The sequence below is a fragment of the Orycteropus afer genome, unplaced genomic scaffold (assembly GCF_000298275.1).
Source record: "Orycteropus afer afer isolate SDZICR_OR568_19922 unplaced genomic scaffold, OryAfe1.0 scaffold00219, whole genome shotgun sequence".
Lineage (NCBI taxonomy): Eukaryota > Metazoa > Chordata > Mammalia > Tubulidentata > Orycteropodidae > Orycteropus > Orycteropus afer.
The window spans coordinates 2,105,466-2,122,512 of NW_006921806.1; the positions used below are offsets into that span (position 1 = coordinate 2,105,466).

At 39.0% G+C, this 17,047-nt stretch overlaps 1 protein-coding gene across 1 annotated transcript in view; it reads right to left on the minus strand.

The window, feature by feature from the left end:
• PCNT (pericentrin) overlaps positions 1–17,047 on the minus strand; it is a 248,093-nt gene that overhangs the window by 100,824 nt on the left and 130,222 nt on the right. The window contains 3 exon segments of the mRNA XM_007948706.1: positions 13,134–13,249; positions 13,252–13,285; positions 13,485–13,655. Of these exon segments, the coding sequence (XP_007946897.1) occupies positions 13,134–13,249; positions 13,252–13,285; positions 13,485–13,655 (321 nt within the window).

Consider the following 17,047-nt stretch of genomic DNA (forward strand, 5'->3'; position numbering starts at 1 on the left):
TGGTCTCATAGTCATATAGGCTGCAGATGGATGGTGTACCAGTCGCTAGGACTAGTTGTTTCCACAAATTTTGGGTTTCTTCATTCTTCTTTGCTCTGGATGAGGAGAGACCCATCGTTGCATCTAGATGGCAGCTTGCTAGCTTTTAAGATCCCAGTCGCTACTCACCAAAGTAGGAGGCGGAACGATGTTTTATATAGTATGCTGTTAAGCCAATTGAGCTTGATGTACCCTGTGACTATCACCATCATATTTTGATGAACAATTTTGCAGGGTATATAATTCTTGGTTGGAAATTTTTTCTTTCAGGGTTTTATATATACCATCCTGTTGTCTTCTCACCTGCATGTTTCTGTCAAGAAATCCAACCTTAGCCTTCTTGGTTGCCCCTTGGTAAGTAACTTTACGTTTTTCTGGTACTACGGTCAGGATTCTTTCTTTGTCTTTTATTTTGGTGAGTTTGATGATGACATGTTTGGGTGATTTTCTTTTGGGGTCTATCCTGTTTGGGGTTCATAGTACTTCTTGAATGGATATATTCCCGTCTTTCATAATATCAGGGAAATTCTCTTCCAACAAATCTTCGACAATTTTCTCTGTGGTTTATCTGTATCTTTCTCTTCTGGAATTCTGATTACATGTTATTCCTTTCATGGCATCCCATGCGAACCTTAGTGTTTCTTCATTTTATTTTCATCTTTTATTCTGAATGACCCTTTTGTAAAAAAAGTACTGAGGTATTTGCCTTCAATCTCATTAATTCTGTCTTCCATTGATTCAATTCTACTTCTCTGCCCATTCAATGTGTTATCAAGTTCTGGAAATTTAGTATTAATCTTCTGGATTTCTATCTGTAGATTTCGTGTCATTTCTAATTTTTCATTTCTTTTATCATTTTGTTTGTGCATGGTCTTTTGAAAATGTTTTAGGGTTTTCTCTGTGTTTTCCACCATTACGTCAGTGTTTTCATGATCTGTCTCTCAATACATTGAAGGTACCTAAATATAATTATTTTGAATTCCTTCTCAGGGAGCCTCAATACTCTTTCTTCCTCAGGGATGTGTTTTGAGTCTGTGGCCTGGTGCCTTGTTTCTTCTGTTTGTTCTTGCTTCTTTGTATGAACAGTGATGCTCTGTTGTCTCCAAGACACTGTGATATTTTTGTGTTTATATTTAATTGGTGATTGTATGTTGGAGTGCTTTGTCCAAGATTTTTGTTTTCTTTGGATGTCATCTAAGTAAGCAGGGTTCTGTGCTCCTCTATTTGCTAGTTGACAGAACTTATACACTCACCACCTGTCTCCTGTACCACTGGCAGCCTCCTGTACATCCCTCCATCCTTGGCAAGTGGAGCCAATTCTTACCTCCCTGGAATGTGAATGAGAACGCGGTCACTTTAAATATCCAAAATTCCTGCCTCTTACAAACACTCAAAATATCTGCCCAGTTGGTCAGTTTAAATATCCAAAATCAAAAAAACACAAAATACTTGCACTCTCGGTCACTTTAAACATCCAAAATGGCCACTACTTTAAACATTCAAAAAATGACTGCACTTCCCAGATAGCCAAAAAATTCCACAGCTCAGGTTGTCTTGTTGTTTCCCTCTTTATCATTTTCCTTCCTAGTCGTTGGCCACCAGTTCAGTTGTCCCTACAGCCCTTGGCAACCAGGGCTGATCTTTAGGTCAATTCGCAGGTTCCAACACCACTTGGATATATTCAGGCTGTTGGTGCCGTCAAAGTAGCTAACAGTCCGCTCCTCTGTCCATTTCTGTATTCACTATTTTCATTCAGTTCTTCCAGTAGCTGGTACCTAATCCACTTCTGTATACTTCCTTACAAAGCTCCAGGATTCCAGGATTATCTTCTGTATCCCTGTCAACTGCTTTATTTTTTCTTTATTGAAGAGGGACTGTGTAGCTTGTCTGCCTATTCTATCATCTTCCTGGAAGTCCCCCACTTCCAAGCTATTAAGAGCTCAGTCGCTACTCACCAAAGTAGGATGTGGAAAAATGTTTTTGTGTAGTAAGTTTTACCAATTGAGTTTGATGACCCCCGCCACCATGGTCCAACAACTAACTCTCTGTGGGTATCTAGCTATGGCCACGAAGTGACTACAACCTTGTCCTTTGTCAGCTCTACCACATATGAGAAATTATTACAGAACATACAAATACACTTGTAGAAACACTGTCTGCCAACCCTATAGAAGGTCATGGGCAGATGCCTGCCAGCATAGAAATACCCGATCATTCAGCCTCTCCACCCATCTATTCACCCATAGATCAGTGTTTGTCATCACTGACGATGCAGTACTGTGTGTGCAAAAGATTCATCTTTGTTGTATCTACCATGTCTTCCTCACTGCCACCATGTTGATCACTCACATTTGGTACATTGCCCTTCTCTTCACCCAAGTCAATACTCATCTCTACCTATCTAACAGTGTTCCCTCTCCTCCTCTGCCCTCCCACTCCTGGTAACCAATAAAGGAAATTTCCTTCTATATAAAAATTCTTCCTTGACTTTTTACAATAACAGACTAATACAGTATTTGTCATTCTGTAATTGACTTAATTCATTCCGCATAATATCCTCCACATTCATCTAGGTTATGCGGTATTTTGCAGAATTTACATTATTATTTAGAGTTGCATACTATTCCATTGTGTGTATATGTATCTGTTGTTTTCCTGGCTCTCACTTCTTTAGGATATATACCTAGTAATGGAATGGCAGGGTCAGATGGTATTTCTAATTACAACTTAAAAATTAAATTTTTATGTGCTTCTAAAGACTTTCAAAAAGAGTCAAAAGAGAACCCATAGATTGGGAAAAAATATTTGGCGATGACATATCTCACAGAGGAAGTATCTCTAAAATTTACAGAAAACTCCAACACTTCAACAACAAAAAGACAAATAACCCAATTAAAAAATGGGCAGACAGCATGAATAGACACTTCACCAAAGAGGATATTCACGTGGCCAACAAACATATGAAGAAATGTTCACAATCATTAGCCATTAGAGAGAAGCAAATAAAATCAACACTAAAATACCATCTGGCCCCAGCACTAGTAGCAAAGTTCAACAGGACAGAAAATAACAAATGCTGGCAAGGATGTGGAGAGATCCGGACTCTCATACGCTGCTGGTGGGACTGTAAATGGTACAACCACTGTGGAAAGCAGTATGGTGATTCCTTAAAAACTTGCAATGAAAAATACCATTTGATCCAGCAATTCTATTACTAGGAATGTATTCTAAAGAAGTGAAAGCCAGGAGAAGAACAGGTATATGCATACCCACGTTTGTTGCAGCGCTATTTACAGTAGCAAAAAGATGGAAACAACCTAGGTGTCCATCAACTGAAGAATGCTGTTGTTGCTGTTAAGTGCCATCGAGTCATTTCCGACTCATAGCAACCCCATGCACAGCAGAACGAAACACTGCCCAATCCCACGCCAGCCCCACAATCCCTGCTATACTTGAGCCCATCATCGCAGCCACCGTATCAATCCATCTCCTTGAAGGCCTCCCCCTCCTTCGTCGACCCTCCACCCTACCAAGCATGACATCCTTCTCCAGGGAATGGTCCCTTCTTACAACATGACCAAAATAGGTGAGACGAAGTCTGGCCATTCTTGCTTCCAAGGAGCATTCTGGCTGCACTTCCTCCAGGACAGATCTGTTAGTTCTTTTAGCAGTCCACGGTACTTTCAGCATTCTTCACCAGCACCACAACTCAAAGCATCAACTCTTCTTCGGTCTTCCTTATTCATTGTCCAGCTCTCACATGCATACCAGGCAATTGGAAATATCATGGCTTGTGTGAGGCGCACCTTAGTCCTCAAGGAGATATCCTTGCTCCTCAGCACTTGAAACAGTTCCTTCGCAGTTGACTTTCCCAATGCTACACGTCGTCTAATGTCCTGACTGCTGCTTCCATTGGCATCAATTGTAGAACCAAGCAACATGAATTCCTTGACAACCTCAATCTTCTCTCCATTTATTGTGATGCTGCTCATTGGTCCAGTTGTGAGGATTTTTGTTTTCTTTATGTTGAGATGTAATCCATACTGCAGACAGTATTTTTCAACCTTCATCAGTAGGTGCCTTAAGTCATCCTCACTTTCAGCAAGCAAAGTTGTATCGTCTGCATATCTCAGGTTGTTAATGATTCTTCCTCCAATCCTGATACCACGTTTTTCTTCATATAGTCCAGCTTCTCGGATTATTTGCTCAGCATATAGATTGAATAAGTGTGGAGAAAGAATACAACCCTGACGCACTCCCTCTTGATTTTAAACCACGTAGTGTCCCCTTGTTCTGTTCGAACGACAGCCTCCTGGTCAAGGTACAGATTCCTCATGAGTACAATCAAGTGCTCGGGAATTCCCATTCTTCTCAACGTTTGCAGCAGTATATTGATAGAGAACTTCCAGAGGTTCAAGCCGGATTCAGAAGAGGACGTGGAACAAGGGATATCATAGCTGTTGTCAGATGGATCTTGGCTCAAGGAAGGGAATACCAGAAAGATGTTTACTTGTGTTTTATTGACTATGCAAAGGCATTTGATTGTGTGGATCATGACAAATTATGGATAACATTGAGAAGAACTGAAGAACAGATAACCAAATTATACTACATACACACAATGGAATATTATGGAACCCTAAAGAATAATGTGGAATCAGCAAAGAACACCACATAATGTGGATGAACTTGGAGGGCATAAGTCATTAAGTCCATCACACAAGAACAAATACTATGACTGTGCTGGTGGCCTATGACTAGGAAAGAAAAAAGCAAGGAGAGAGATGATCTGAGCTGTTAATTTTCCACTGTTCGGAGTACACAGCCATTTTGATTGTTCACATGTGGCAGCCATTTTGAGTATTTGAAGAGACTGAGGGTGCAACCATTTTGAAGATTTACAAGTGGCAGCCATTTTGCATATTTAAAGTGACTAAGAGAACAGCCATTTTGAATGTTTACAAGTGGCGGCCATTTTAGATATTTAAAGTGACCAAGGGCGCAGCCATTTTGAATGTTTACAAGCAGCGGCCATTTTGGATATTTAAAGTGACCAAAAGCACAGTCATTTTGAATCTTTACATGTGGCAATCATTTTGGATTTTAAAGTGCTAGCATTCTCATTTGGATTCCAGGGACCTAAGAATAGGCTCTGTTTGCCAAGGTCGGCAGGGATATGAGAGGCTGACAACAGGAAAAGAAACAGGTGGTGACTGTATAAGTGCTGTCAACTAGCGAATAGAGGATCACAGTACCTGGCTTATGCAGATAACATAAAAGAAAACGAAAATTGTGGGCAAGTCACTCCGACATACAATCACCAATTAAATATAAATACAAAAAAACATCAAAATGCCTCAGAGACAATAGAGCATCACAGTCCACACAAAGAAGCAAGATAAAGCAGAAGAAACAAGGGAACAGGATACAGACCCAAAACACATCCCTGAGGAAGAAGCAGCATTGGAACTCCCTTATAAAGAATTCAAAAAAATTATAGTTAGGTATCTTCAACGAATTGAGAGACAGATCAAGCAAAAAACAAAGAAAACCCTAGAACAATTTCAAAAGAAAATAGAAGAACAAAATGACAAAATAAAAGAAAAATTAGAAATGATACAAAATCTACACACAGAAATCCAGAAGATTAATACTAAATTTTCAGAAATAGTAAGACTTTAAATGGCCAAAGGACCAGAATTGAATCAATGGAAGACAGAATTAGGGAGATAGAAGGCAAATACCTGGACACTTCTTTGGAAAAAGATAAATCAGAAAAAAGATCAAAACAAAATGATGAAAGCCTAAGGTTCATGTGGGATATCATCAAAAGAAATAACCTACGTGTAATTGGAATTCCAACAGGAAGAGAAAAAACCACAGAGAAAACTGTCGAAGATTTGTTGGAAGAGAATTTTCTTAGTATGATGAAAGATGAGAATATATCCATTCAGGAAGTCCAATGAACTCCAAACAGATAAACCCCAAAAGAAAATCACCCAGACACATTATTATCAAACTTACCAAAACCAAAGACAAAGAAAGAATCATGAGAGCAGCATGAGAAAATCGAAAACTTACCTATAAGGGGCAACCAGTAAGACTAACCTCGGATTTCTCCACAGAAACCATGCAGGTAAGAAGACAATGGGATGGTATATAAAACCTCAAAAGAGAAATATCTCCAAGAATCATGTACCCAGCAAAACTGTCCCTCAAATATGATGGTGAAATTAGGACATTTCCAGATAATCCGAAATTAAAAGGGAATTTGTTTAAACCAGACCAACCTTACAAGAGATGCTAAAGGGAGCCCTTTGGACAGAGAAGCAACAACAGCAAACAACAACTGACAGTTAACACACACATGATGGTATGACCCAGTAACCAACCCAGTTATTGAAGTATCCCAAGTAAATAAGCCTACAAGATTGTAAACAATGAACCAGAGACATCAATTGACTAATGAGGACAACTACAAACCGAAAAAAGGGACAAAACTGTGTCATTACAGAACTTCTAGATAGTAGGAAAGTTAACGCAACTACAAGATAAAATGCACTGTTCTAAACTAGGAAGGAAAACTATAAATGACAGGGTAACCTCAAAGAAAAATGATAAACCTTCACATCAAAGAGGACCAGCATAAATATTCAGCAAATACTAAAACAATAGCAATGAAGGAAGTGATAACATGATTCATAAAAAAAACGAGCTCAGCATAGAAAATCATATGGAACAAAGAAATTGACACCACAAAAAAGCACATAAGAAATATGACAGCAAAAAATTCCTATTTGCCGATAATTACATATCTGGCAGGGAACTTATCTCTAAGATTTATAGCGGAAGAGTGGATGACCAAATTATGGTGCATACATATAATGGAATGCTGTGAAGCATTAAAAAATAATGTAGAGTTTGCAAAACACCCACCGCATAATATAGATGAACTTATAGGACATTATGGTGAGTGAAATGGGTCAATCACAGAAGGACAAATATAGTATTGGTTCGTTGTTGTGGAGAGTCAAGGAAAGGTTTATATATGGAGGGATACTTTCTTTGTTGGTTGCAGCGGTGAGAGGAGAGGGGAAAGAACACTGCAAAAAAGAAAGAATGCATTGACCCATGTCACTTTAGTTTTGTGTATTTCACTGTACATAAATTATATTTCAATAAAATACATTAAAAAAAAGAACAACAAATACTATATTAGTCCATTATTGCAAGGAAGGTTGGGCAATCCTACTTCCGTAGTGATACTGCCTCAGAAACCCAAGGAGGGGTCGCTATGAGTCGGGGCCGACTTGACGGCAAACAACAACAACAACAACATTGCAAACAGTCAGGGAAAGGTTTATGTATGGAAAGAAATTTTCTTTGTTAGTTACCAGGGATGGAAGAGAAGAGGAGGGAACACTGCTAGATATAGGTAGAGTTAAGTATGGATTTGAGTGAAGAGAAGGGCAATGTACCAAATGTGAGCAATCAACACAGTGGCATTGAGGGAAGAAGAAGACATAGAGAGGTACATGGGAGGTACAGACAACAAAAATGAACCCTTTTGCACACATAGTACTGTGTTGTCAGTGAAAGCAAATATTGATCTATGGGTGGATAGATGGGTGGACAGGCTGGACAATTAGGTATTTCTATGCAGGGGGGAATCTGCCCATGATCGTGTATAGGGTTGGCAGACAATTTTTCTACAGTTGTATCGGTATGTTCTGTAAGAAATCCCAGGTATATAGTAGAGCTGACAAAGGACAAGGTTATAGTCACTTCTTGGCCACAGCCAACTACCCAGAAGAAGCAAATAGTTGGACCTGTGGTCTTGGGACCATGGTCACATGGGAAATCAAGCCAATTCGCATAACATACTACACAAAATATTGTTCCACATCCTACTTTGATGAGTAGCAATTGGGATCTTAAAAGCTAGCAGGTGGTCATCCAGATGTAATGATGGGTCCTCCCTTGTCTAGAGCAAAGAAAAATGAACAAAACCAGACACGTGGGATCAATTAATCCAAGGGACTGTTACACTATGCGATCCCCCACCTACGTGACTATGAGACCAGAAGAACTAGATGGTGCCCGGCTACCACTATCAACCACTTGGAGGGGGATCTATGGAGGAAATCCTAGATGCAGTGGGAGAACAATGTGGAACAAAACTCAAAATCATTTAAAAAAAAAAAAAAAAAGGGACCAGGTTTGCTGGTCTGATAGAGCCTGGTGGAACCTCTGAAACTATGGCCCCTAGCTGCCCTTCAGTTCTGGAATTGAACCCACTCCTGTGCCTCTGAGCCAAACAAAGACAGGCATATGAGCTGAACATTTACATTAGGTACATACACTCCTTACAGAGATCAATCATGGGAGAATAGAAGGGCTGTGTATGCACAGGGAGACAGTTCAGGGGCCAGAGATCATGGCAAGGAAGGACATAGAGAAGGGGTAATTATGGGGAGGAAGTTAGAAGGGGAGCTATTGCATTGTGGGCAACTGAAGTCAATGTCATAAGACAAAGTATATGTGAATTGCTGTATGGAAAGTGAATTTGCTCTGTAAACTCTCACCCAAATCACATAAAAATTTAACAAAAAAAAATTATTTATTATGTTGAAAAGTAAGAAATGTCTAAAACCAGTGACCTCCTATTCTACATAAATAAGCTAGCAAGACAGTAAAAAACCTAAGGTAAACAGAAGGAAGTGATTAGCAAAAATAAAAGGAGAAATCAAATAAATAGAAATAAAGAGAAAACTAATATCACCAACAGTTATTGGTGTTGTACATGGGGTCATCATGATTCCAAGCCAACTCAATGACAACCAACAAGAACAGAAATTAACAAAATGTCCCAATGAAATATTTAGGATTATCTTCATAAAGCTTTCTATTCTTTTTTTTTTTTTGTGTGTGTGTGATTTGGGTAAGCTTTCTATTCTTAATGAAACTAAAATATTTTCCTTATCACATAAGCTATTTTTATTATTCATGAATTTTTAGTATATAAAATTATATTCATCTGACAAACTTTAAAGCACTAAGGACCAATAATAGATATATCCTTTTTAAAATTAATCATTTCAAAGACATTTCTAGAAGTAACACAAAAGGATACTGATTTTCAAATTTTGCCAAATATACAAGATACCAGACCATCAACACCCCAATAGCCTCTGGTGCTGGAAATATGGAGATGTGAACACTATAGACGAAACTCCTTCTTTCTCCCCCTACTGTATCCCTTATCCTTATACCCTCCTCTAAAATCAATGAGAAAAGTATACACTTTGTGAGGAAAAGGACCACTGTTACCCCGAAATCCTGTGAATCCTCAGATTTCATGTACACACTTCAGTCTAGGAGAACTTCATGTCACACCTATGTCCACATGTAAGAAAAGGGCTTCACCTCATTGTCCACGGATTCTCTTGATCCATCCAGCTGCGCCTCTAACTGTTCTTTCATACACATGATCTCTTCCTCTTTGTTTTGCAGAAATGCCTGTGGAAATGATGATGACGATGATAAAGTCATCGAAGCAATACAGGCATAACTCAAATATATGGCAAGTTTGGTTCCAGACCACCACAAAAAAGTGAGTATCACAATAAAGTGAGTCACAGGAATATTTTGGTTTCCTAGTGCATATAAAAGTTATGATTACACTATACTGTGGTCTGTTAAGTGTGCAAAAGCATTATGAAAAAGTTTTAAATATTGTGGAAATTACTAATATGTGACAGAGAACAACAAAGTGAGCACATGCTGTTGGAAAAATGGCACTGATAGTCTTGTTCAACACTCGGTAGCCACAAACTCTCAATTTGTGGAAAAAGAAAAATTATCTGCGAAGCACAATAAAAGCAAAACTCAATAAAATGAGGTTTGCCTATACTATGTGAAATATTCCTAACACTGTAGATATGAAATATCCTAATAAGCCTGCTTTAAATTTTAACATTTTGAAATTGTGTTCCATTAAAGTGCTTTCTGTTTAAAATAATAACTAGTATGGTTTTCAAAAACCAATTACAATTTGTTTCAGCACAGTCACCAGTATAAGACAGGTGCTCTCTTACCTGCTTTTTGACTACTCATTAAGGAAAAATTCCCATGGAAAAGACGTGTTGTTATCAGGATAGCTTGGCCTTGAACTCCCGTATCACAGTGTTGTCGTTTGGTGCCTTCAAGTCAAGTCCGACTCACAGTGACTCTATGTACAACAGAATTAAACACTGCCCAGTGGTGTGACATCCTCATATTCCTTGTTATACCTGAGCCCACTGTTGCAGCCACTGTGTCAATCCATCTCGTTGAGGGTCTTCCCCTTTTACACTGAACCTCCCTCCACTTTACCAAGTATGATTTCCTCTCCAGAGAATGATCTCTTTCTGAGAACATGAACAAAGTAGGTGAAACAAAATTTGGCCATTCTTGCTTCCAAGGAGATTGCCAGCCACACTTCCTCCAGACACATTTATTCATTCTTCTGGCAGTCAGTGGTATTTTCAGTACTCTTCACCAAAACCACAATTCAAAGGTATCAACTCCTCTTCAGCCTTCCATGCTCAGTGTCCAGCTTTCAAATACTATGAGGCAACTGAAAATACCATGGCTTGGATTAGGCACACCTTAATTTTCAAAGTGACATCTTGCTCTTCAAACCATTAAAGAGGTATTTTACAGCAGATTTGCCCGATGCAATACAATGCCTGATCTCCTGACTGGTGCTTCCATGGGTGCTAATTGTGGATCCAAGTTAAAATGAAATCCCTGAAAACTTCAATCTTTTCTCCATTTATCATAACATTGCTTATTAATCCAATTGTGAGGATTTTGGCTTATGTTAAGGTGTAATCTATACTGTAGACTGTATGTAGTCTTTGATCTTCATCAGTAAATGCTTCAAGTCTTCTTCACTTTCAGCAAGCAAGGCTGTGTCATCTGCATATCAAAGACTGTTAATGAATCTTCCTCCAATCCTGATGCCATGTCCTTCTTCACACAGTCCAGCTTCTCAGATAATTTGCTCAGCGTACAGACTGAGTAAGTATGGTGAAAGAACATTAATGCATACTCTTCCTGATTTTAAATGTGAGGTATCCTCTTGTTCTCTTCAAATGACAGCCTTTTGATCTATATACAGATTTCTTATGAGCATAATTAAGTGTTCTGGAATTCTGATTCTTCGTAATGTTATCCATAATGTGTTATGATCCACATAGTCGAATGCCTTTGCACAGACAGTAAAACACAAGCAAACATCTTTTTTGGTATTCTTTGCTTTCAGTCAAGATACACCTGACTTCAGCAATGATATCCCTTGTCCCATGTCCTCTTTTCAATCCAGCTTAAATTTCTGGAAGTTCTCTGTTAATATACTACTACAACTATTTTTGAATTATCTTCAGCAAAATTTTACTTGATATTAATGGTATTATTCAAGAATTTTCACATTCTGTTAGATCATCTTTCTTTAGAATGGGCACAAATATCAATCTCTTCCACTCAGTTGGCCAGGTAGCAGTCTTCCAAATTATTTGGCATAGATGAGTAAGAGTCTCCAGCACTCCATCCATTTGTTGAAACATTTCATGTGTATTCCATCAATAACTGGAACCTTGTTTTTTGCCAATTCCTTCAGTGCAGCTTTGACGTCTTCCTTCACTATCATTGGTTCTTGATCATATGCCACCTCCTGAAATGGATGAACATCAATCAATTCTTTTTGGTACAGTGACTCTGTGTATTCCTTCCATCTTCTTTTGATGTCCTGCATCATTAAATATTTTGCCCATAGACTCTTTCAATATTGCAATTTGAAGCTTGGATTTTTTTTTCAGTTCTTTCTGCTTCAGAAATTCTGAGCATGTTCTTCCACTTTGGTTTTCTAACTCCAGGTCTTTGCACATTTCATTATAATAATTGACTCTGTCTTCTCAAGCTGTTCTTTGAAAGCTTCTGTTCATTCAGCTCTTTTATCTTGTCATTTCTTCCATTTGCTAAATTTAGCTACTCTCCATTCAAGAGCAAGTTTCAGAGTCTCTTCTGATATCCATTTTGGTCTTTTCTTTCTTTCCTGTCTTTTTAACGACCTTTTGGTTTCTTTAAAAACATACTTCAAGGAGACAATTTAATATCATGCATGACTTTAAATAATGACACATCCTAGGTGGTAAATGACATCCTAGAATTTCTCTCAATGCTGTTACTTCAGTCATCAAAATTGTACCAGGGTGGTACCACAAACAATGATTCTAAATTTAATTTGTTTCAAAGCCTCCTTTTAAGGACACCTTTTCTCAATAACTTTAAATATTTCCTCCAACATATAGGGATTGCTTTTCCTTTTTGTTTCAAAAGCAGTTACAGTAAACTAATAGAGATTTAATATTAGATTTTATTAATCACGTTGGCGGGAGCTCTGGTGGTATAGTATGTAAGGCACTTGACTGCTAACCATAAGGTTGGCAGTTCAAACCCATCAGCCACTCCTCCGAAGAAAGACTGGGTGATCTTTTCATAGTGATATTACCTCGGAAACCTAAGGAGGGATCGCTATGAATTGGAGACGACTCAATGGCACAGAACAACATCATGTTAGCGGAAGAGATAACAATGAGCAACAATTTACCAAAACAAATTCCCTCTTCTAGAAAGGTCCCCTTCTCCATCAATGACCTAAACCACTCCTGCCACCCCATAGCTCTCTTATTCCCTCCTACAGTGCTGCCATTAATGAAGGCCCTCTCCAATAAATATCACAGCTGTAAACAGAGAGTGGCATTTTGTGTAAGAGGCAAGAGCAGGTAATGTTCACTGCTCAGGAAACACTGGGTTCTTCACTCACGACTCCCATGAGCTGGTCTCTTACACTTCCAAGATACCACTCTGGCCGTCAGCCTCAAAGTAGATTCAGGCATGGCTGGAGTGGTCTGCCAGGTGTCCAAGGAAAGAGTTAGTATGTGTCTAGGAATGGTCCAAGGTCTTGTGTCTCCCATAAAGGACTGTCTACTATCAGCCATGTACTTGTACAACACCCCATACCCAGTTTCACAGATGGTCTTACAGCTCACCTTCAAGTGGGTGTTCTCTTCCTGAAGTTCTTTGAGGCTGACAGCAGTGTGGTGGGCCTGCATGTCTACTTTTAAGGTCAGATATAGCATTTCTTAGTTTTTATTTGCTAAATTACTTTAACTTCTTTTAGCTGTTCTTTTAAATCCAAAACCTTTCATTAAAATGAAAGAAATCTTAGCAATTTTTGAACATTGGTTGTTAACTTAATCATTATTAAAATAACTTTGAAAGTATTAAAAGTACATGCCAAAAGCATTTATCACAAAGGACACATGGTGGTCATGGTAATCACCAGTCTCATCACAGAAGCCCAGGTCCCTGGGCGGCAGTGCCAGGTACCCTTCACTTGCCTCTTTCTCTTGCTGCAGGAGCACCTCTGGCGCCACCTCTGGTTGTGCATCTGCACCTCGGGCAGGGCTGTCTGCAGAAAGCACACGGCATTTGGCTTCCTCTAATTCAGTCTGCAGTGCAGACACCAGAATCAAGTGATTCACCTGCTGTTTCTCTAATGCCTCTTTATCCTATTAAAAACAAAATCTTATTATTTATAGCACGTGTTTAAGGAACCAGGTACCTCATGTTGTAGTCTCTTAAGTCATATACCACCTTCAGCTCTTCCTACAGCCCACCAGTCACTGCATGCACTTCTTCTCTGACTTCTTTGCTCATTCTCCCCTCTCCTTCTGACACCTGTGGTTTCCTGACACCACATCATCCATGGTAGCTGCCTAGGCTCCAACATCGAACTCCACCAAGAAAACAAGTATGTGCCCATGGCACCACAGTAAGAACTGATACTGAGTAATTATTCAGTGAGGCACAAAATTAGCCACTGGACTGTCACCAATAAAAATACTGGCAAGACATACCAAACAATAAGGCAATCAATGGAAGGACATACATTAATATTAATAGACCATTAAAAAGTTTTCAAAGAATATTTAGCATAGAAAATTATGTTCACAACATATCAAGTGGGAAGAAATAGGTTACAAAGTTATTCCAATTTCATGGAGGAAAAAGATGTTTTCTATCCTCAACACAGATGGTTTTCAACACCAAGGAGGAGCAACCACCTTCCCTGAGGAACCCTCAGTCCTTAATAAGCTCAAGAAATGTTTGATGAATGAATGAATAATGAATGAATGAATGAATAAACAAACATGAGTGAATAAGTGAATGAGTGAATGAACAAATAAGTGAATGTGTGACTGAGTAAATGAAGAGTTAAGCAGTCTCAACACAGATGTAACACAATATGGGATGTGGCTAGTCCCAAAATACAGCAGCCTTCCAGTGACTAGGTTGGGTAAGAGGTGGAGAGATGGGCCAGGTGCTGGGTGTTGTGCCCCAAGACGACAGCAGTGGAAACAGCATGGCCTCAAGAAAGAAACCTGAATTCACATAAAGAGCCCCATCAACACTTACAAGAATCAAACATATCTGATAAAAACTCTATTATCTTCAAGGAGTCCTTGGAGAGTGCAAATTATTAATATATCCACCTGCTAACCAAGAGGTTGGAGGTTCAAATCCACCCAGAGGTGCCTCAGAACAAAGGCCTGGCTAACTACTTCTGTAAAATCAGCAAAGAAAGCTCTATGGAGCACAGTTCTACTCTAACACAAACAGGGTTGCTGTTAGTTGGGGTCAATTTGACAGCAACTGAGAGACTAAGATTACCAGTGAAGTAGGACTTGTGTCATAGGGCCAAGCTGCTGACTAAAATAAAATGCTGGCTGAGTTTCACTTTTCAAGTAACTTTTTAACTTACTGCAACAAAAAGTCAAAACTTAAATACCCTTCTGGACATCAAGCTCAACTAACCTAACATACTACACAAAAACATTGTTCCATATCCTACTTTGGTGAGTAGCGACTGGGATCTTAAAAGCTTGCAAGCAGCCAATCTAGATGCAAGAATGGGTCTTTCCTGGTCCATAGCAAAGAAGAATGAAGAAAAAGAAAGACTCATGGAAAGAATTAGGCCTAGCAACTAGTACACTATGTGATCCTTAGCCTATATGACTATGAGACCAGAAGAGCTAGATGGTGCCCAGCTACCACTGTCAACCACTTGGAGGGGGATCTATGTAGGAGATCCTGGATAGAGTGGGGAACAATGTGGAACAAAACTCAAATTCATTTGGGAAAAAAAAAAGGGGGGTGGGCCTAGGTTTGCTGGTCTGATAGAGCCTGGTGGAACCACTGAGACTATGGCCCCTAGCTGCCTTTCAGGTCTGGAATTAACCCACTCCTGTGGCTTCCAGCCAAACAAAAGACAGGCATATGAGCTGTACATTTCCATTAGACAGATACAATCCTTGGAGAGAACAATCATGGGAGAACAGAAGGGGTGTGTATGCACAGGGAGATTGCTCAGGGGCCAGGAGTGCATGGAAGGGAAGGACACAGTGAAGAGAAAACTATGGGGAGGGAGTGGGAAAAGACTTGTTGCATTGTGGGAAATTGTAGTCAATGTTATGAGACAAAATATATATGAACTGCTGTATGGAAAACGAATGTGCTCTGTAAACCTTCAGCCAAATCACAATTAAAATTAAATAATAATTAAAAAACAAAACCTTAAATTGCTTTTTAAATGTTCAAAAAGGAGGGAAAACTTGCTTACTGGAGTCACAGGAGTTTAACCCTTCCCCAAACACCCATCCATCATACAATAAGAAGACATCCCTGAGCCTCAACTCCCCAGATTCAGTTTAAATATTCAAATACAAACAAAAACATACACAACATGACATACTCATAATGCCATGGTTTGATACATAGAAACTATCACAGAGCCTTAACTCCCCAGATTCAGTTTAAATGTTCAAATACAAACAAAAACACACACAACATGAAATACTCATAATGCCACGGTTTGATACGTAGAAACAATCACTGGAGATATATTTCTTCAGGAATAAACATAAATTTCTAAAGTCAAAAGTTAAAGTAATTATCACCAGTCGTAAGTAAAATAGGAGCTCTGGTGGTGTAGTGTCTAAAGCATTTGACTGCAAACTAGAAGGCTGGCAGTTCAAATTCACCAGCCACTCTTCAGAAGGAAGGTTGGGCAACTACTTCCATAGTGATACAGCCTCAGAAATCCAAGGAGAGGTTACTATGAGTCACATCTGAATCCACAACAGTGAGTTTGGTTTGGTTTGGTATAAGTAAAATATTTAATGAGATAATTGGTGTTTTTTTTTGTCTTCTTTATTTTCTTACCCTCTCCTCCCACCACTGGTAACCAACAAAGAAAATTTCCTTCCATAGATAAACCTTTCCTTGACTTTTACAATAACAAACTAACACAATATTTGTCCTTCTGTGTTTGACTTATTTCACTCAGCATAATGTCCACCAAGTTTATTGATGTTATGCGGTGTTTTGCAGATTCAATGTTATTCTTTGGGGTTGCATAGTATTCCATTGTGTGTATGTACCACAGTTTGGTTATCCATTCCTCAGTTGATGGACACCTTGGCTGTTTCCATCTTTTGGCTACTGTTAAATAGTGCTGCGGTGAACATGGGTATGCATATGTTTGTTCTTGTCATGGCTCTCACTTCTTTAGGATATATACCTAGTAATGGAATGGCTGGGTCAAATGGTATTTCTAATTCCCAATATTTAAGGAATAGCCATACTACTTTCCACACCGTTTGTACCATTTCACAATCCCACCAGCAGTGTATGAGAGTCCCAATCTCTCTGCTCCTCAACAGCGTTTGTTATTCTCCGTCTTGTTGAAATTTGCTACTAGTGCTGGGGCAAGATGGTATCTCATAGTTGTTTTGATTTGCATCTCTCTAATGGCTAATGATTGTGAGCATTTCTTCATATGTTTGTTGGCTACCTGAATATCCTCCTTGGTGAAGTGTCTATTCATGTCTTCTGCCCATTT